The sequence below is a fragment of the Eutrigla gurnardus genome (assembly GCF_963514095.1).
Source record: "Eutrigla gurnardus genome assembly, chromosome: 9".
In the NCBI taxonomy this organism is placed as follows: domain Eukaryota; kingdom Metazoa; phylum Chordata; class Actinopteri; order Perciformes; family Triglidae; genus Eutrigla; species Eutrigla gurnardus.
The window spans coordinates 12,254,904-12,276,884 of record NC_139923.1 but is presented as its reverse complement, the minus strand read 5'-3'; the positions used below and the strand labels follow the sequence as shown (position 1 = coordinate 12,276,884).

General features: G+C 41.0%; 2 protein-coding genes across 2 annotated transcripts; one reads left to right on the top strand and one right to left on the bottom strand.

Annotated features, from left to right (window-relative positions):
* The first annotated feature begins 354 nt into the window (after window positions 1-354).
* Window positions 355-2,906, top strand: bcap29 (B cell receptor associated protein 29). Its single transcript, XM_084017537.1, has 8 exons — window positions 355-457; window positions 917-1,023; window positions 1,241-1,341; window positions 1,424-1,571; window positions 1,715-1,850; window positions 2,109-2,205; window positions 2,405-2,505; window positions 2,625-2,906. Exons 2-8 carry the CDS (start codon window positions 932-934, stop codon window positions 2,658-2,660), a joined length of 711 nt encoding a protein of 236 aa, XP_083873663.1. The 5' UTR covers window positions 355-457; window positions 917-931; the 3' UTR covers window positions 2,661-2,906.
* Window positions 2,907-5,173: 2,267 nt separating this feature from the next.
* On the bottom strand, window positions 5,174-21,060 carry LOC311018276 (solute carrier organic anion transporter family member 1C1-like). The gene is made up of 15 exons (XM_084017156.1): window positions 20,943-21,060; window positions 16,457-16,626; window positions 12,401-12,542; window positions 11,507-11,639; window positions 11,173-11,294; window positions 10,637-10,783; window positions 9,469-9,567; window positions 8,929-9,177; window positions 8,369-8,533; window positions 7,537-7,732; window positions 7,154-7,319; window positions 6,891-7,075; window positions 6,162-6,226; window positions 5,770-5,887; window positions 5,174-5,569 (listed from the first exon to the last, which is right to left on the bottom strand). The coding sequence occupies exons 2-15, from the start codon at window positions 16,550-16,552 to the stop codon at window positions 5,344-5,346; spliced, it is 2,109 nt and encodes a 702-aa protein (XP_083873282.1). The 5' UTR covers window positions 16,553-16,626; window positions 20,943-21,060; the 3' UTR covers window positions 5,174-5,343.
* Window positions 21,061-21,981: the final 921 nt, after the last annotated feature.

The window sequence follows — 21,981 nt, the reverse complement described above, 5'->3', positions numbered from 1 at the left end:
GACATGCATACTACATTTGACATACTATGGAACATACTCAATGTTCTTTCTTCTGGCACTATAGTGTAGAAGTATATTGGAACACACAACATGTCATTAGACAACATCGCCCTCTTGTGGACCTTTGTTTGGTTTCTTCTTTGCAATGTGCAGTCAGAAAAGTGAAACGTGAGAAGGTATCAGCAAACTCGACTCACACGTTTAGTATATGTACATATAAAAAAAGATGAATCTTGCTCTCATTCAGTGGACTGAAAACAAAGGTTCTGGTTATTTTGTTCATTCAGATTGGGATATTTGACGAATGTGAAAGGGCTGACCAATGGTGTCAACGAGAGCAGAGATTTATTTAGGGCTGTAGCTCCTCAGATGTTCACCAGCAGCTGTTGTGAACGTGTGTGAGCGCATGCGCGCCTGGAGCTTCCCATTCTTCTGATCCAACAACTTTTCTTGCCTGGTAAGCCGACAACTTTCTTTATCGCTTGGAATGGATTGACCACCTCCCACTGTTAAACAAAATGAGCCACTGATACTAATGCTGAGAAGTAAGAATATATTTAGAGTTTAAAGACTTTAAATAGCAAATAGGCTATAGAAGCCTGCTACAGGTTGCCTGTTTTATGTAGGCCGAAAGAAACATTAGTGTGTGTGTGTGTGTGTGTGTGTGCTCAAAAAGGCCCTCTGCAATATAAAAGTGTAGCATAGCACAAGTAGTTTACTGTGAGTTTAGTAGGCAAAGAGTAAATAAATAAGTATTTTTTGCATGTTCATTGACTTCCACTGCCACTTGTTTATTGGGGAATTATTTAAATAGAATTTAAGGTAAACAACATTGATTTAATAGAGAAATGGAAGCCTTGCAGTGTTATGATAATAAGCAGTCTAGATAGTTAATTAAACCTGTTGATCTCATCAGGAAGTCACAGTCACAATGACTCTCCAGTGGACGGCTGTGGCTTTCTTCCTCTATGCAGAGATAGCAGTCAACCTCATCTTGTGTATCCCCTTCATATCAGCATGGAGGTAAAGCAACTCAACAAACACATCACAATCACAAGTTCATCCAGCGACTCCTGCTCAGCTTCCTGTGTAGTGGCCCGTATTCAGAATCATTAAAGAAACAAGTTGTATGCCAAAATGTTACTGTATGAAAGAGACACACAGATCACCAGCAGAGTGCATGCACATTCATTCTGTATTGGTTGTTACATTCAGTGTCCTGTATTCTCCTACTTTGTAGATGGCGTTCAGTTTTCCGCTGGAGAATATGGAACTGGTTATCTCCATACTGGAACAAATGCTTCTTCACTATGATCATGGTTCTTATTGTTCTTTTCATTGGTAAGCAACCCGCTGTGACTGACAGACGCCGAATAACAACTAGTTAGCAACAGCCACACTTCTGTGCCCCGCCCACTCCCAGATGCTGTCCGCGAGGTGCAGAAGTACTCAGGTCCTGAGCCCATGCACAGCATCAAGGTGAACCCAAATGCATACGACAATGTCCACATGAAACTGTTCAGAGCCCAGAGGAACCTCTACATATCTGGCTTCTCCCTCTTCCTTTGGCTGTGAGTGTTAAATCCTTCCACATTTATTCAGAATAACGTCAGCATTATTTCACCATTCCACACAACAGTCCACTTCACTTTATGGGTTCCTGTCTTTTTTTCTCTCTTTTCTTCTGGTTCTGTTTTCCTGCCCTCCATCACAGTGTGATGCGTCGGATTGTCACCTTGCTAAACCAGGTTGCTGTCACCGTGGAGACCAGTGCAGGTCTTCAGGCCCAGATGGACAGTGCTTTAAAAGCAGCTAAGCAGCATCAAGACGATAACTTGCTGCTCAAACAAGTGAGACAGGCAGAACTGAGGACAGAACTAAAAATACTTTTCGTCTTATAGACTTTAAGCCTGTTGTTTTCCTTTATTTTCTTAATGTGTAATCCGTACTGCATTTCAGAGGATATATTCTGTATAACATTACTTGTCCAGCTCTTAAAGTGAATAGGCATTAATACACGCTGTATTTTTTACAGCAGTTTCTGTGATTTGTATTTTGTGTGCTCTGTTGTCTGCTGTTAGTAATTAAGCAGAATCCCATGTGCTCAGGCTCTCCTGGATGAGGAAAAATCCATGTCAGCACAAAAACAGCAACTGAAGCTGGAGGCTGAGAAGCTGGCAGATCAAGTAAAGGCTGCTGAGGAGGGTGAGTACTCATCCATGCAGAATGATCTGCAGTAATACTTTTTATAACATAAAAAACTGTATATGTGTATAATAAAAATGTACATGCAAAGCTAGAATTATGAGAAAAAACGAGTATAGCTGTATGGAAGAAGCTCATCTTAAGGGGCACTGGTGAAATATTGAGCAAGTTTTAAATGTGGTGCTGTTTGTGTGTGTAGCTGTGCGCAAGTCTCATGCTGAAGTGGAGGCCATGAAGAGGCAGGCCAAAGGTCTGGCACAAGAGTATGACAGACTTTTGAGGGAACACCATCAACTCCAGGTAAAATACACACACAGATGTGTTGCACGTGGGCGTGAAGATTCCAAACAAAAATACTTACATGTATATTAACCCTCCTACTGCGTGCATGAGTTTTTAATCCTGTACTTGATTGACAGAATCTTCAGAGTCCTGCAGACAAAAAGGATCAATAACCAGACAGCGACCATGTTTCCAGAGTCTTCTCTGTATGGACAGCTTTGACGCCCATGACACCAGGACTGTGTGCTATGCAGGCCATCAGAGCCACTGTTTGTGTTTAGTCTTACAATTTTCCTTCTTCTTTGAAGTGAAGCACTTTTTTTTTAATTGATGGGATTAAATTAACTGTAGCTTACATTTTATCGGATAAACAGGAGCTTAAAAAATCTGCATCATGAATAAATAATGTATTTTTGCATGTATTAAAAAGTGTTCTCTCAGGGGCTCAAGCTTCTTGCTTATTCTAACTTTTACTGATGGTACCTGTCAACATCCCGGAACTACACTCAACAAAAATATAAACGCAACACTTTTGTTTTTGCTCCCATTTTTCATGAGATGGACAAAGATCTAAAATTCATTCCAGATACACAATATTACCATTTCTCTCAAACATTGTTCACAAATCAGTCTAAATGTGTGATAGTGAGCACTTCTGCTTTGCTGAGATAATCCATCCCACCTCACAGGTGTGCCACATCAAGATGCTGATCTGACATCATGATTAGTGCACAGGTGTGCCTTAGACTGTCCACAATAAAAGGCCACCCTGAAATGTGCATTTTTTTGCTTTATTGGGGGTCTGGGGACTCAGAACCAGTCAGTATCTGGTGTGACCACCATTTGCCTCATGCAGTGCAACACATCTTCTTCGTATAGAGTTTATCAGATTGTCAATTGTGGCCTGTGGAATGTTGGTCCACTCCTCTTCAATGGCTGTGCGAAGTTGCTGGATATTAGTGGGAACTGGTACACGCTGTCGTATACGCCGGTCAAGCACATCCCAAACATGCTCAATGGGTGACATGTCCGGTGAGTATGCTGGCCATGCAAGAACTGGGACATCTTCAGCTTCCAAGAATTGTGTACAGATCCTTGCAACATGGGGCCGTGCATTATCTTGCTGAAACATGAGGTGATGTTCATGGATGTATGGCACAACAATGGGCCTCAGGATCTCATCACGGTATCTCTGTGCATTCAAAATGCCATCAATAAAATGCACCTGTGTTCTTCGTCCATAACAGATGTCTGCCCATACCATAATCCCACCACCACCATGGGCCACTCGATCCACAACATTGACATCAGCAAAGCGCTCACCCACACGACGCCACACACGCTGTCTGCCATCTGCCCTGAACAATGTAAACCGAGATTCATCCGTGAAGAGAACACCTCTCCAACGTGCCAGACGCCATCGAATGTGAGCATTTGCCCACTCAAGTCTGTTACGGCGACGAGCTGGAGTCAGGTCAAGACCCCGATGAGGACGACGAGCATGCAGTTGAGCTTCCCTGAGACGGTTTCTGACAGTTTGTGCAGAAATTGTTTGGTTATGCAAACCAATTGTTTCAGCAGCTGTCTGAGTGGCTGGTCTCAGACGATCTTGGAGGTGAACCTGCTGGATGTGGAGGTCCTGGGCTGGTGTGGTTACACGTGGTCTGCGGTTGTGAGGCCGGTTGGATGTACTGCCATATTCTCTGAAACGCCTTTGGAGACGGCTTATGGTGGAGAAATGAACATTCAATGCACGAGCAACAGATCTGGTTGACATTCCTGCTGTCAGCATGCCAATTGCACGCTCCCTCAATGCTTGTGGCATCTGTGGCATTTTGCTGTGAGACAAAACTGCACATTTCAGAGTGGCCTTTTATTGTGGGCAGTATAAGGTACACCTGTGCACTAATCATGATGTCAGATCAGCATCTTGATGTGGCACACCTGTGAGGTGGAATGGATTATCTCAGCAAAGCAGAAGTGCTCACTATCACACATTTATAAAGATTTGTGAACAATGTTTGAGAGAAATGGTAATATTGTGTATCTGGAATGAATTTTAGATCTTTAAGTCCATCTCATGAAAAATGGGAGCAAAAACAAAAGTGTTGCGTTTATATTTTTGTTGAGTGTATATTATCATAAACTTGATGTCACTGTAGAGAGATTGTGCACCAGTTTAGTCTCAATATGTGACTGTATTGTCCTCCTGTACGCACAGTAGCATTATATTATAAAGATATAAACATGCTATATATCAAGTCACTGCATGTGATTTCTAATTTATTAGTTTGGATTTCACATAAACCTCTAATCTAGATGAAAGTTGTTTCATTTTTTCAGAGAGGCACGCACTAGCCTATAACAATCAACATCTTTGTTTTAACCATTTTTAAAATATAATATGAATGATGTGTCTTTTTACTTCACTGAGAATCCTGGCATGTTGTTTAGTTTGGAAAAGGCCCTCTGTCTCCTGAAGGCTTGGCACACCGGTGAAGCTGCAGGTGATTGCAGTCTACAACCTCACCACTAGATGCTGCCAGATCCTACACACTGCCCCTTTTAATACGTTGAATCCAAAAATGTATTTTATCAAGTTTAATCATAAAAAACGAATACCAACATAGAAAATACAGCACAATTACATTATTTCTTTTCTTTTTCTACAAAAGTCTTCCATTCATGAAAAACACAGAGACATATTTATACATTGCAGAAATAACACATTTTGCTTTTAAAATGATTTGTCATCTACACAAACCCTGTACAAATATATACTCTGTGTGCTATGAAAAGTGTCCACAGTGTGCGTCCCTCTACACGTGTGACGGGGTGAAGAGGAGAGGCTGAGGCTCACAAGCGAGTCTCTCGGTCAGGATTGCAGTCCATGGCCGGTATGAACTGCTCACAGTGAACGGAGCTGTTCTCCTCTTTCCTTAGTGACTCCAACTCTGCGCTCCCATTGGTCAGAGCCTTTTTCTCCTCCTCCTTTATATGTCTTTTGAGTAGAGCAAAGCCTGAAATACAAAGGAAGAAGGAGAGTGTCCTTAAGCCCAGTGTCAGGCCCAGGTACACTATCCTACAACAAAAAGAAGGCAATACTGTTAGAGGACAAACTGGGAAAGAGTCAACAAGTGGCAAATTTATGCATTATACTATATTTCTGTACCACTAGTGGTAAGTGTCTCACAATAGCAACATTCTCTCTCTATTTTTCAACCCATCTAATAATTTTGTTAAGTTGCATTGGGCAGCTAGCGTGGTTCAAAATCAAATTACCTGTACGCTGAAGTGTTGTATATTCTGCATGCTCCTCTTCCTCCACACATCGTGTTTCCCCATTTAAGACATGTCGTGTCAATTATGGCTCCAAAGTATATAGGGGCAGGTATTCCAGCTGTTGCATAATTTATAATAAAGTGATATTTCAAACAAAGACTTTTTAAAAGACTATAATGATTATATCTAATGGAATACTTAAAAATGCAAAATACAAAAATGTTACATAGGATCCTTAACATTTTTTTAAATATTTAAGGATGAGGTTCAAGTAATACTTTGTTGGCTCTCTCTCTCACACACACACACACACACACACACACACACACACACACACACACACACACACACACACACATCCAGATGAACAGATTACCAAAGACGGTTCTCACCGAGGGTGCGAGTGGCCAACGTGTAGATTCCAAGAGCAAGTGATTTCAGCTCAGGTTTAATGCACCTATAGAGACAAGACTGAGGGTTTACAGGAGACACGACTTTGAAACCTTGCAACACTTAAATAAGGACCACGATTTACACTTTTTGTACTGGAAGACACTAGAAAACGCTATAAATGAGCATTACAAGATGCTTTCCCAAAGACTGGGTCGGGCCTCAGGAGATGTTATTAGGGTCGCCGAAATAAATCTGCAGAATTTCTTCCATAGACTGATTTAACATTTACATATGCAGTAAAGCTTTGAGCCACGTGAGGGAGCCTGAATGTTCACATTGTTCAAATAACTGTTTAACTTAGACTCCAATATGAAAGGCGAGCATACGTTCTGTTTGCTTTACTGATAAGAGGAAATTTAAAAAAGTGAGATAGCCTGTTAACTCCACCTAAATGCAATGATTTATTCTCATTTATAAAGTATTTAACATGTGTATGTCTTCAATAATGCATGCATTAAATTGAGTTGTGATCTATCAAATGTAGAAATGACCAGAAACATTCAGTTACACACAAATTTGCTCTTAAAACCATTTGCGTCGCGGTGGTCATTTTTTAAAAAGTGGGTCACAGTGTTTTAAATGTGTATTTGTAGAAAAAGAAATGCTTTAATCGTTGCACGTGGAAGCGTTCTTGTGTTCCCACAAGGAACACAGAACTGTCAACAGACCTGACAAGCAGCATGAAGCCAGGTGTTCCTCCCAGAGAGATGATGAAGGAGCTGAGGACAGACAGAGCCAGGAAGTAAGGGAAGATGTTATCACAGCTGTCTCTGCGTGGACACTGGCCAAGAGTGGCGGTCAGGTTGCCTTGTCGGGTTTCAGCCGGCGAAACACAACTGCAATTGTCAAACACCTGACAAAGAAAAACGACAAATGAGCAGCAGCACAACAGGAAACACTGAGAAACATGGATGCATGATGTGTGTCTGACCGTATTCCTGCCGGAGCCCGTGGAGGAGGTGCACCCGGCCAAGCAGGGGGACACGTAGGTGATCCCGTTCTCTCCGCACACCGGATCCCACTCCCTTCTCGAGCACAAGCAACCCGAATTACAGTCAGAGTAGAGAGACTGTTCCTGATAAGACAAGCCTTCCACCCTGCATGTGATGTGAAGAAAATGGATATATTATTGGCAGCTCATATGAAGGGAGCCACGGCTATTACTGGGCATGGAATATGAACATAGAGACACAGAAAGGCAACGCAGCAAATACAAAAAGTGTGTTAGTTGTATTTATTAAATGTTTCCTAAATTTAAACCGAGCTCCTTCTGAATATTTCCTCTTCTGCTAAGACATACCAGACATGACATACCCGGTATATGAGACTGTGACGCCTGCCACCTTGGAGTTCTCACAGCCCATGGCTAAGAAAAAGAGCGACAGGAAGTAGCCCAGCAGTGAGGTCCCAAAAGCAAATTTAGCTGCTCCCATGATACCCAGCTTGCACTTCTTCATGACAACCCCTCCAGAGAATATACCAAGGGCCACGGCCGGGATGTTGATGGTGCCTAGCCAAACCACAGGATACAACAGATTCTTAAAGGGATAGAGGATAAGGAAATAAGGAGGGACATCACACAGCAAGATCGCTCCCCTAAAAGGCATCAAAGACAGAGATGTGAAAGTGAGAAGATGTGATTCATGTGAAAGTAGTCCCACTCGTATTTCATGTGAAGTTTGAAGTTTGTCATGAAAGATGAAAATGACATTTGCTTGTTTGATAAGAAATGCACATCTCATCATCCAACACCCTTTTCACCCGTGTGTTAAGTGGAGGAAAAGCGCTGTTATTTCACATTCTCTAGTTCCAGTAGATGCACCTGATAATTGGTCTCATTAATCTGTATGCTTTTTTAAATGAATGCCAAACTGTCCAAAGATCTCAGTAAACCTGTCTGTCTGGAAGCCGCAGCGTTTACTTAAGAGGGATGTGGGAGACGGAGCATAAAAAATGCATCAAAAGCTGGCTCATGAAACTCTTATGATGACCATCCAGCTCAAATCCATTTGCATCCTTGAATACTTTCCTTTCAGCGAAGCACCACAGGCTTCGGATGAGCACGCAACTCATCTATCTTCGAGGACGAGATGACCTAACAAAGAAACAAGGTCAACACTATGAATCATCAAAGCAGTCTGCTTACCCATGAGAAAATTGGCTTTTGATGGTGACTGGCCGTAGTGTTGCTCGATGTATTTGGGTTTGTAGGTGACCATCCCGATGAGGGAGTTGAACTGAATGATGGTTACACATAAAAATGTGATGTACACGGGATTCCCAAGGAGACTCTTCAATGTGGGCACAAATTCTGTGTGGGGAAGTTGATGAAAACCACTTAAAATGTAAGCTTCATTCGTTTATGCATTTGTTAATCTTTTCAGGATTTATACTATTGCATTTATGACATATTGTGTTCAAACCTAGACCCACAAACACTTTGTCTAATTGGACAATATAAATTCATGTGAAGAAATAAAGTCCTTCAAATAAAATATCAGCTTGCGGTTTTTGTAGTTAAATGTAAGGTTACTGTGAGTACTGTAATACAGGACATAAAGGAAGTACTAGCAAGACATAGAAAACACAGCGATCGCAGTAGGGAAGGTTTAAACATGGAAAAGATTCCCCAGACTGCCTACAGATTCCGATGCCATTGCTTACACATGTTTCCAGCATTACAACTTGGTGTGACTATAATCATACCTTTGGCCATCTGATGTAAATTAGCCGGCTCCTCGGGCCTGAACTTGTGCTCCATGGTTGGGGAATCTCTGATAAACCTGGTTTGCTCTGGAGTGCAGCTGGCATCGTGTTTATCCACCGGCATGGGCAGCGATTTAGGCAGGAACCAGAAAGGAACGGCAGACATGAGGGTGATGGTACCAGCGATAAGGTAGCCCAGCCACCATGCCCCGACCCAGCGAGCATCACCGGGAGTAATGGTCACTGTCTCTGCAATGAGATAAGAACACTATCAGCACATAATGTGGATTTGTTTTTGTTTCATTTGCTTCCCATTAACTATAGCTACATTTGAAGCTGTGTAAAATGTTCAAATGCAACAGTTCAGAGAATGAGGAGATGTTGTTGTGTTTTTACAAAAGCAGTCAGATGACGCTGCTTAAATTAATTACTTTGGCACAGCTTTAACATCGTCACGTACAACAACTGATTTATAATTCCAACTCTGCAGTGATTAACAAGTACAACATTATGATTAACTCGTAACTCGACCGTACTCACCCATGTCCACATAGCCGATGTCAACGTAGATCTTGGCACACAGTGAACCCAGCAGGTACCCAAAGACAGGACCGATAATTGATATTGTTTGGACACATCCTAGAATATCCAACAAAGACGTGTATTATTTATTATTATTAGGGCCGCGGGGCAATCGCACCGAGCACTGGAGCATTTTTTCCTAGTTATTATTTCTTCTTTCATCTTCCGGACGAATTTCAATTCGCTACTAGTCCTACAAATTATATATCAAAACGTGCGGTTTGATCGGGATCGGTGTGCTATTACTTTTCTCAACGGAATACAAATTTTTCGCGACGTAAATATTGTTTGCTGTTTTCAAACAATAGTTGGCAGTGCTACGCAACTGCCTCACTAAAAAACAAGCAAGATTTCAATAGTTGGCAGTGCGAACTAATAAGAAAAAACACGCAGGATTTCAATAGTTGGCAGTTTGCCGTTTTCAAACAATAGTTGGCAGTGTTACGCAACTGCCTCACTAAAAAACAAGCAAGATTCGCATTGCCAACTATTGTTTACTATTTGCAAACAGCACCGCCTCACTACTATTGTTTGCTGTTTTCAAACAATAGTTGGCAGTGCTACGCAACTGCCTCACTAAAAAACAAGCAAGATTTCAATAGTTGGCAGTGCGAAGCCGAGAGTAGACCAGGTTGGAGCTGGCAGGCTTTCGGCGCAGGCTTTCGGCACAGTCTCGGCGCGGCTTTTTGCCACAAAACTTCCACTGTGCCAAGCTGAATCTATGACGCCTCCTCCTGCTGCGCCGCCACACCCATCTCGGCGCAGGCGATCCACCAAACTGCCAAACTGACCATGCGCAAGGCTGCGCTGGTCGAAACTTGCATTGCGCCGGCTCCGCCACTCTGCGCTGCGCCACGAAATTAGGGCCCATAACGTTAGATATAAATCTTCTATTTTCTATTATTGTATTTAATTATATCCTCTGTGTCTTTATTCTGGATTATACAGCGGCCACCTGTGAAAAAGGAGAAAACTTAGTCTTTCTTGGTTGCCTGGATAGAAAATATTTTTTTGAAATTAATTGTAAAGGAAGTCCTTTTCTGAAGGAATTACATTGCAAATGAAGTGGTCTTAATATTGGCAAAGTGAAACGCTACTAACATAGCCAGTGAGTAAGGTGCATTACCAATATAGAGGGCAGCATTCTCTGACTGTGCATAATCATCTATATACGAGATTCCCAAAGGCTGAACTGGAGTCTCTCCGATCCCACGCAGGACGTTTCCCAGAAACACATAGATCCACATTGAGACACTAGACTCTCGCTCACAGCCTACAGTTCAAAATCAAATAGGAAAAATGTAATCAGAATTTATCATTCTAAACCTCATAAATTTGCAAAACATTCACCAAATATACAATGAATTTATAGCATGGACTGTCAGTCTCTATATTCTATATTACGAGATTCTTGTTCATCTTATTAACCAGGATGAGCTTGTTTTGGTCGACCACATCGCATTCAGACAACTTGTTACGAGTGTAATGTGATTGTCTCTATTTGTTGTCAAAGTTGTCTGGCAGTGAAATCTGATGTAAAACACACACGTTGCCCCCAAAATGGTACAAACAATACAGAAAATAGTATAAGTAAAACAAGATTTGACCATAAAATTGTGAATAAAGAAATGAGCAATGTGAGTACAATACTCCCTCTCTTACCTCTAGAGGGCAGTATAGAGGGTCTGTCACCAGCCCTGGTGGCCTCAGGTGAGCTTGCTGGACATGGAGAGAGGATATTGGTTGAATTCACTGACCATCTAGCTGATGTTTCGATCTTATAGCTGCGTACAAAATATCAATGTGACTGTTAAACAAGGGAAGGGAGAAAGCATCAGGTATCGTTAGATACTCACAATGTGCAGCACAAATACACACATCATCTATAAGGAAGGAATACTGTCTCTACATTGTGTCCTCGGTGCTTGAAGACTTAAAGCAATACAAGGATAGCATTGTGCACTGACACTGCGTACAGATATGACACTTTGCCTACCGGCCAATGATGAAATGAGGCATGGCGATCAAGAAGGTCCCGAAAGACATCAAGATGCATCCGATTGCTATGATCTTGGGTCGGTGGAGTTTGGCACCAAAATAGCTCACAAAGGCAATGACCAACAAATTCCCTATCAGGTTGAGATGATCAGAAAAAGGAGATGAGTCAGAGGCAAAATATGAGCCCGACTGAATACGAGTAAGAATGTGAGAACAATGATTCTGATCCATCTTTGCCTATAGAGGCAATATATCTGTATCCTATATCTGGTGGTGTACATCAGGTTACTTTATTGTTCGGATTAAGCCGACAGCAGTAGCTACCTTCAAGACATATAAATACGAAGGAAAGTTCTTCATATCCAGACAGCCATACCAATGCTCCTTGCTTTAACAGAGGATAAAACAGCAAACAGTCCTCAGCTTTGACATGTATTTGTCCTTCAGGGTGGCTCGATAATGTTTCTTTGTGTGTCTGCATGTCACACACAGTATCTCGGTCACTGTTAGCTGGGTTTTCACACAATGTATTTAAAGTACCAACAGCCCAAATGGAGATCTGTGTAGATTTGGATCAAAGCCAGTGTAAATATTCATATTTATCCGAGGCATAGAAAGACAAGATTATATGTGTCCACAATCTGTTATGCAACTGCACAAACTATGACAATATCCCTCCATTGCAAGTGTAAACACTGCATTCTTCAAAGGAGTTTTCTCTCATTAAGAGTCAATTAGGTACGCACTCATTGTGACTATTCAAAGCTCAAAGGGAATGCATATGCTGTAATGTCATTGTTGGGGACATAATCTTGCCTCAAACAGCAGCATCGTAATACTTTAAAACAAGTCAGCTGGAAACACATTGCCAAAAAGGAATAGAGGAACTCACCTATTTCAAAGCTTCCGTCTATGATGCCGATCAGATAAGTGGGGATGTCGAATCGCCTTTCTAGTTGTGTGATTGTGCTCTTCATGTAGCTCCCAGATAAAGCCTTGGCGAAGTAGGCAAAGGACAAGGCTGCAAGGAACAGCTACACAAATACAGAAAGAGAAGACAACACTTTGTCAAACGATGTCGTCCTGAAGAACTTTTTTCTATGCATTTTAATTTCAAGAGAATATCAAACACCTCACAGCCACAGCACAAAAAGAACGTGGAAAATAGAACGTCAAACACTGGACTGAAAAAAGGGAATATTTGAGCAAAGAGTGAATACAAAGTCCATAAAACTATGAAGCTTGTAACTTTGCGCATGTATTTCGTGAGTGTACTGTATGGTGTGAATTTGCATGGCGGATACACATTATTAAAGGGAGAGCTGGCTGCTGAAGCTTGGCCCGGAGAGTGCATTGAACGAAGCCACCTGTGGACGCAGTCATTCAGTAACAAAGGGAGGATTAGATAAGCCAAACCCACCAGAACAGAGACTCATCCACCCCACTATGAGCCGACGGACCGACCGACACGCAGCATAATTGGAAACAGGTGAGGTAACCATAGCCTGCACTCTTAGGGATGAAAATAGCTGGAGCTCGGGAAGAGAAGCACACGCTAAGAAACCACATTTTTGACTTTATTCCTTTATGTCATGTGAAAGCAACTATGAATTCCCTTACTTTTGCTTATAATATATTTTAAAGATATGTGCCAAAAACTCAAAATGTGTTCCAATATCAAAGCAATTTATGATTGTTTTTGTGACCGACTCTATAATCAGGTTTGGTGCCATTCACGTCACACTGAAAACAGATGTCTTGTTGTGGCAAGAAATGAGTTAGTCGATGGTGAAGCATACCACATAACACATGTAATATTTTCTAAGTAGATCCATACAACATGAATAATGAAGTTGACAGCGTGAGCTCAAAAGAGTGGCTCAAAAACCAGTCTGCTTCTGGAAATCCCATAATGCAGCAGTGCTCCAGCCAACGTTGCACACGGCTTTGATTTTACATCCCAACAATCCACTCAACTTTAGCTCATGTGAACTGTAATCCCATTTGTCTTTGAGTTTACAAATACTGCATATTATCAGTCCAACAAAAAGCCAAGTGTTCAACGACTCCTCCTCAGCATTCCTATTTCTAGATTATGTAAATGATGCGTATGTTAGGCAGTGGTGTAGCTATGGCAACCACCCTGGTGGTCTGCAGCTGATTAATAATCTCTTAAAGTAAGTGTCGGCTTTGCTCTGATGTCAAGTGCATAATTACCGCTCAAACGGCAGATTACGAATGGATATAATGCTTCTGCAGGAAATATGGGGCACGATGTTTGTGTATGACTGCAAAAATAATATTGATCTAGAAACCTTCACAACCATCATGGTGTTGACATTTTGCCAGATGTCATGATTTAAAGGAACATTCACCCCTTTTTGAAAGGAGGAATTGTCTCTTTAATGTTGTTGTATGGTAATGTTTACTTATATTATTTTATGTTACATTGTCTTTTGATTTTTAAATCTGGTTTACAACGAAGTGGTACTTATTGTTAGGCACTTAACATAACATTCCTTAAAATTAAATTAAAATCCTTGGTAAAAAGAAAATTAAAAAACAACTTGACTAGTTTTATTTGAGCTTTTATAATGTGAACTAGAACAAATACATTTAGTAAATAATATATACTTAATTTAGGTAAGAACTTATTAAATGATCTCCTTGAATTCCACTGATCTAATAGATACTGAATTATAAAGTTCTGCAATATTTGTTATTGCTACACAAATCATGAGCGTGTTCTGGTCCTGCTCGATGTTTAAAGTGTCCTGAGATAACTTTTGTTATTATGTGAAACTTTAAATAAAATTGAATTGAATTGAATACACAAACATGTGTTATTGTTATTTTACGATTTTCATTGTAAAAGAAAAATGCAACTGGGGACCAGATTGTAATCTCAGAGCTCCACATGGTTTGAAGAACAGAACCAGAATCTCTTTCAACAAGAATGAAATATCAATACAGCATCTTTATATCACAATATTTCCATGTAAGGTTGACATCGACAGACCAATTTGCAAATGTGAATAAGTCTGGAACCCCTAATTTTCGATTTCCAAGGAGCCTTACATAGACCAAGGATGAAATTGCTTCGACCCACAACCTACTGCAGCAACCAAAGACATGACGTAGCACTGAGTGAAACATGGAAACAGACTACAGATGTGATCTCAAGTTGATGGAAATCTGTCCAAACTCTGCCAGACTCATGAGCTCGCAGAATGGTCTGATTTTCATGTGCAGTACGTGAAACAATGCTTCGGTAGAGTGAGCTAAACAAACATGCAGATTACTGCTGTGAATATCAGCAACACGTGTGTGCTACAAAGAGACAAAAAGCCTTTCTCTAGCAGCGGATGTATCAAAAGCACCTCACGAGGAGGTTTATTGTAAGATTGAAGGAGAACGCGTGGACAGAAAGCAGCATGATTGGAATTCCCTATTATTGTTTCTTGTAGTTGCCCTGGTATTTCACTAAGCAGCTTTTAAATAATTGCCCAATGTGCTTCCTAATCCACTAAAGTGGTCCATTCTGACCTCTTTTACCGAAGCACACATTTTTCAAAGGAATTCTTTTGACCAGCGACTTAATAACACCCTGTCCAATGGGTGAGAGCTCGCCGTTCGACACCTTGCACGGGCATTAACTAGGCCTTCCAGAAACATAAAGCGTGCTCCTACTCAGGAGGTATTCAAACATTCATGGATTTGCATCAGCCCACACAGAAGGAACATAAAGCGGTTTTATGCAGCAGGTCGTCGGTAAAAAAAAGAAAAAAGAAAAGCTTTTTAAATAACCTGGCTGAAGAAATCATTCTAACAAATATCAGCTATCGTTTTTCCATAATCACAAACCAACATGTGCACTCGCGGCGTCCCTTCCATACGTGGGAACTCAGTCATTGGAGGGATATTTGCGTGTCCCCTTCTAGGCCAGTCAAATGACAGACATGCGGTCAGGCTGAAACATTTAATGGTGTACATGTTCTTATGACCATTCTCTAGAATGAATGCAATGCATTGTTCTGTGTAACACATACAGTGTGTTGTTTTCTATCCTCTTTCTGTAACTTCTAAATTGGATTTTAACATGGTCTGAAATAATAATTGAATAATAATATAATAATATCCAAACTGGATACATTGTGCTTTGTATTAAATGCAGAGGTGGAAAGTAGCGAAATACATTTACTCACGCTACTGTATTGAGTAATTTTGTGTATTTTGTATTTTTTAAGTAGTATTTAAAATTGGTAATTTAAAATTTACCTGATTACATTTTGAGTGAAGTATTGTATTTCGCTACATTACAAATCCCATCCGTTACTGAGTAAAAAAAAAAACTTTGACTAACGAAAATGAAAGGAAGAAAAAAAAAAAAAGACCAGCATCAGGCGCCAAGTCTTTCAGTTGGAGATTGAGAAGAAGATGGAGGTGGATCAGTCGAGTGAAGATGGCCCAGAGACCGTTTCAGTCGAAATGCAAGCTGGCGCTGCCCAAAACGACGAAAACCCTTGGCCACATTTGAACTAATGTTTTACTTTTAAATTCAAAAGGGGCAATAGTATGAACATTTGTATAGATGTTTATACATTTGTATAGATTTTTCTTTAATTAAAAAGAAAAATAGTTTTGCATTCATGACCCCTTGTCCTATTTTCACTACATGGGAGAGATCCCCCTGCCTCGTTTTACAAGTTTTTTTAATGTAACTAAGTAACTTTTACTTAAAGTACATTTTAAACAAACTACTTATTACTTTTACTGGAGTAATTTTTCAGATAGGTAATTTCACTTGTACTTAAGTAATATTTTATCAGCGTATTGGTACTTTTACTTGAGTACAATATTTCAGTACTTTTTCCATCTCTGATTAAATGTAACTGTGACAAATGATAAATGTTGTTTTTCTACAGGTGAAGATTGGGGGGTACAGCACCTTTAGATTGGGGTGGCAGGAGTTCTTCACTGTTGAGGAAGTAGGGTTGCTGTCTGGAGTCCAGCTGCCCGTGGCTGTGTCGTCCATTTTCTTCATGGCTGCTTCCTGCTGTGCTTCTCCTGAGTCGTGGATTATCTTTGACGATTCACTGTTGCTGTCCTCATTCACACCTGATGGAAGAATTTTGATTTAGAAATCTGTCAAGCCTGTTTTGCTCAAAAACGCTTACAGTACTCATTCAGAACAGCATAATTCACAGACATCATACGCATGTTCCATGGTTGGATGCCTCCGCCAACCCGTCATGTTGCAGTTCATCCACGCATGTCATCATTTTCATTTTCTCCTAGAACATTTCTGGGATGTGAAATCAGTTCATCCATGAGTCCAGGTGGATATTTGTGCCAAATATGAAGACATTTACTGGCTTTCCTGAGATCACATTCACGATATGATCTCTGCACTCACCCAGATACTCCGGGTCTAAGATGTATAAAGCCTTATCTTAGAACAGGGGTTCCCAAACTGTCCAGCCCGCGTCCAAAATAACAGTGCCAGAGACTGGCATATCCAAACACGGCATAACGACAACACAAAAGAACAGAACAGCCTGCCGACCATGATATGATTTTACATAAACAATATGCTATTAGATAAAAGCAGGATACCGAAATCAAAGTAATCTCCATGGAACTTACAAGTGAATGTTGTATGAATACTTTCATTTCCATGTTACCAGAAGAACATCTCAGTCAAAGTCTGTGGGAACCTCTGTCTTAAAAAACTGGAAGCAAGGACAAAAGGCTAGCCTTTCTCTGCTGTCATAACTCCACTATATATTAACATAGCAAATAGTTGTTTGCTGCTATATTAATGCTCTGAATATCATATAGAGAAGATTTAATGCAGATTGATGATTCCATAATGATAAAAATGTGTAGTCTTCTTACTAGTAGATGTTATTACATCATTTATGACTAATGATTATGATTTTAGAATTGACAACGTTGAAAGTTAAGGGGAACTCATTGATGAATGAAAAATGTGCCAAGAGCTGTATGAATGCAATCAACATGATTCATTCTGCTGAACTTGACTTTTGCAATTGTATTTTTTTTACACCGTAGTAACGCCCCATTTAGGATTCAAACAACTACTTTGCAATGTGACGAAAAATGTGACAGCAAACAAGTTTCAGGATAAAAGTGAACACATTGCAAAACGTAGTGACCCTGAAAAGTATTAATCTGAAATCAAAATTGTACCAAACTCACTACAAAGAGCAAACCAGGAAGACAACGATTGTCAGCATGGGAGAGCCAATATTCACATGTAGTGTGTTTAGTCTGGTTTGGATTGATGACTTGATGAAAGAGGTGGCAGGATACAGAGGGAGCAGAGCAGTTGTGACAATGTTTAAAAGTCAGACTGTGTTTATGTTACATAAAACTCTCGGTGGGTCCCTCCTCCAAACCACCACATGGCTTTGAACTCTGCAAGAAAGAAATATAGCTGACTTTCATGCTCGCAGCATCCCGTATAGAGCGGCATTTTGGAAAAACGAGACCGTAAACAATTATGACCTGCATCCCATAGAGACTGTGAGCCAAACATTTCACACACAACAGTCAAAGGATTTCATTGGTTTGTTTTGAAGCTTGTATGACTGAGAGTTTTTCTGCTCAAAGAAAGGCAGTTAATAGGCTACGTTCTGTATATACAACGAAACTGCCTTCTGTGCAGAGACACTATGGGAGTCTGAGGTTTTTAGAATACAAATCCCACTCTTCTGATCATGGTCTTCAAGCTGAATAAAATGTGTACCTATAGTATTACTGAATAAGAAGTTTAACTAAAAGTAATTTCTTCATAACATGATGAACACTGTCAGGCATGGCCTTGGAACGTTAGTAAACTACCCTAATTATTGTTATTAAAGTGTTTTTTGTCCTTTAACGTAATGACTGTCCACATTCTTGACAGAATCCTAATCCATGAGAGCTTGGCTGCTGTTGACGATGTGAGTGTGATTACAGACAATATATTATCAATATATTTTAGGGAGGCCACCTCTTTGAAATCCTCTGAAAAATATTATAAATCATTGTCAAGCAAACGCTGGTCTTTAATACACCAAGAAAGAAAAGTAAACTTGTGCTGGGTTCAGTGATAATTACATTATCACTTGTGCAATTGTGCTGCTTCACTAGCCAGGTTTAATTCCAAATACATCATATATAGCCATTTAATAACCAAAAAATCAACCAAAGAATATGTGGTTCATGGTGTTTCCCTCCACTAGCCAAGTGCTACTCAAATAATTGGAGTTTCTTTTTTTTTCAGGATAAGGAGGCACTAATTCTTTTGTCAGGTGCCATTAACATTGCGGATGAAGAGCACACAACTTTTGATGTCATTGAAAAACAACAACAGTGATTAAGAGAAGGCCCCCAGAAGGAAGCAAGTCCTACCAACTACCAGCCAATAACCTGCCTCTGCACGACATGGAAGCTCCTGTTGCAGTCAGCACATGGATCAATACATGAGCCGGGCCCAGAAAGGAGTTTGTAGCAACACCAGAGGAGCCAAACACCAGCTACTGGTTGACAAAGCAGTCTCTCAAGACTGTAAGACCAGACAGAACAACCTGGTTTGATGACAAGAAAGCCTACGACTCGATGCCACACACACACACACACACATGGTTACTGTAATGCTTGGAACTGTCCAACATCACCAAGACTCTAAGAGCCTTCATCAAGAACTCAATAGGGCTGTGGAAGCCAACTCTAGAGGCCAACTCAAAGCCAATTGCACAAGTTACCAAGGAGATGACCATCAGCCACCTCGTCTACATGGATGGCATCAAGCTGTATTCAAGGAATGAGCGTGACATTGACTCAGCAAAGACATTGGGATGTCATTCGGGCTACATAAGTGTGGTCGGAGGGTATCCAACAGGGGTTGATTTACCAGAAGGAAACATTGCAGATGTCCAGGACGGCTACAAATACCTTGGAGTTCCGCAAGCAAATGGAAACTATGAAGAGGTCGCAATAAAGTCAGCCAGAGCTAAATAACTACACAGAGTAAGGCAAGCCCTGAAAAGTCAGCTGAATGGGAAGAACAAGGTCAAAGACATCAACAGGTACGCACGGCCGGTCATCAGGTACCCTGCTCGTATAATAACATGACCAAAAAGAGATAGAAGCCACTGATATCAAGATGAGGAAGATCCTCACCATTCTTGGAGGCTTTCACCCCAAGTCCAGCACTCAGTGAAATGAGGAAGGCCAAGGACTTGTGAGCATCAGAGCCACTATCCAGGGTGAATCAACCAAGACCTAGGACTACATCAGGAAGATAGACAAGTGATGACCTGCTACGTGAATATATCAGACAGCAGAAACCAGAGGAGGAACCATCCTGGAAGTACAAGCCCCTGAAGAAGTGGCTGATATGGATGCAGGCCAGGGTCTACCACACCAGACAGGACCCCAGGTGCAGTCTGGGGTCTACCACACCAGACATGACCCCAGGTGCAGTCCGGGGTCTACCACACCAGACAGGACCCCAGGTGCAGGCTGGGGTCTACCACACCAGACAGGACCCCAGGTGCAGGCCGGCGTCTACCACACCAGACAAGACCCGAGATTCAAGCTGTGCAAAAAGATGCAAAGATGCCCCTGAGACAATACAGACCAAGCTCAGACCCTGTGGGACTTCTAGATCCAGACTGATAAACTGGTGATGACTGACCAACCAGACATTGTGGTGGTGGACCAACCACAGTGGACAGCAGTAGTGAGAGATGTAGCTATCCCAAGCACAGCAGTGGTACCGGTGGTACTCTGGGCTGTAACCCCCAAACTTGGATAGTGGCTCCAGCAGAGTCCAGGACCAACATCTGAGATCTCTGCCCAGAAGAAGAGTGCAGTCCTAACAGCTACGATACTGAAGAACCCTCAGGCTCCCAGGACTCTGGTAGAGGAGCCGAGCTTGTAGGAGGAAACACAAGACCGCAAGTGGGGATTTATTAAACACACACACACACACACACACACACACACACACACACACACACACACACACACACACACAGTTAAGACATTGAATGTTTTTTTTAATTGTTGTTTCGTTGTAGTTCATTTGCATTTGTAATGCAATTCAATTAATTCGACAAGTGTGTTTTCATCGCGTTTCGCTTTTATCTTTTCAACATTAGCCTCGTGAAAAAAGTTGGGGCATTTCTCGTTTCAGATTTTTTTTTTTTTTTTTTTTTTTTTTTATGTGCAAATTTAAAATGCGCACATAAAAACAGGTGGTATCCTTAATTGGGATAGTTTAGGTCGATCACTTGAATTTGGAATTATCTCAAATAATTTCGCTGCAAAGTCTTGAAAATGAACCAAACGTCAAGGAAACAACAGACGCACTATGTTTCCAGTGACAGAGATTCACCAAGAAGAAAATCATGACTACTTACCCAACTCGGAGCTGCAACACTTTCCCTTTGCGATGTCTCTAATTTCTAATTTGAAACATCTAAATTGAGACAGACGACTCCTGATGTGTGACAAAAAGCTTCAGCAGCATCAAACGCCCCTCTTCCAATCAAGCCCCCACTCCTGCGTAGCTGCGTGCTCCTCCTGGCAGCAGAGAACAGTGTGTTTCATGGAGCGACAGCAGCGTCCACAGGGAAGGACACGTGATGCGCAGAGAGCTGCGGGAACTACGTGTCCCACCTTTTCGCTGCAACAAGCTGCGGTGACATTTTACAGCAAACATCTGCAATGTGCCATGCAGCCAATCAATAATGAATCTAATAGAGTCGCAGCATGATGTGGCATTACGGTATCATTTTGCTCAGACAACATGCATGATGCATTATTTCTGCTCTACAGCATAAAGGTTTACAGCCTGGATGTCTCACATGATAAAACACAGATTTCTTTCACTCACATGCGACATGTGAGAGAATTTAGTAAGTCAATATAGGAACTATAATAAAACATGGGCCACTTCATGTTTATGCCTTCACTGGACCCAACATGAGTTTTTTAACAAGTCATAAACTTTGTTCAAAGCAGTGCAATTTCAAATGTGCACCATCTAGCAGAACGTCCAAAGTTTAAATGAACTAATATGTCTAACTGCAGTTATAGGTTCATTAAAAGTAGTCACAGCGGCTCACAAACAGTGAGGATTAAATCAAGTTCCGAAAGGGAGTTCAGTTCTTTGTGTGAATCGGATCATTCTATTGGTTTCAAGTTTTTGTACAAGTCATCCCAAAAGAAAGAAGAAATGAAAGATGATTTTAAAAGCAGATAAAAAGAGGATGCCAATATATCCTTGCTTCATATACTGTATGACGCCATCATGTTTCATGTTAATATTGTGATTAGGAATCTAAGAAAATCAACCGAGAAACTTGGGTATTTTTTGGCAAATCCAGAAAATTAAATACTGGACACATCAACACATTTCATTCCAAAATAAATATTTACACAAAGCAGTCCTAACGT

Bases quoted from the DNA above. Each gene is read 5' to 3' on its own strand.
- LOC311018276 (XM_084017156.1), bottom strand. From the start codon at position 16,552: ATGAAGAAAATGGACGACACAGCCACGGGCAGCTGGACTCCAGACAGC. The intron at 9,568-10,636 runs GTAATGCACCTT...TGGATATTCTAG, and splicing joins GAATGCTGCCCTCTATATTG to GATGTGTCCAAACAATATCA. The intron at 9,178-9,468 runs GTGAGTACGGTC...ATCTCATTGCAG, and splicing joins CATCGGCTATGTGGACATGG to AGACAGTGACCATTACTCCC.
- bcap29 (XM_084017537.1), top strand. From the start codon at position 932: ATGACTCTCCAGTGGACGGCTGTGGCTTTCTTCCTCTATGCAGAGATA. The intron at 1,342-1,423 runs GTAAGCAACCCG...GCCCACTCCCAG, and splicing joins TCTTATTGTTCTTTTCATTG to ATGCTGTCCGCGAGGTGCAG. The intron at 1,851-2,108 runs GTGAGACAGGCA...CCATGTGCTCAG, and splicing joins ATAACTTGCTGCTCAAACAA to GCTCTCCTGGATGAGGAAAA.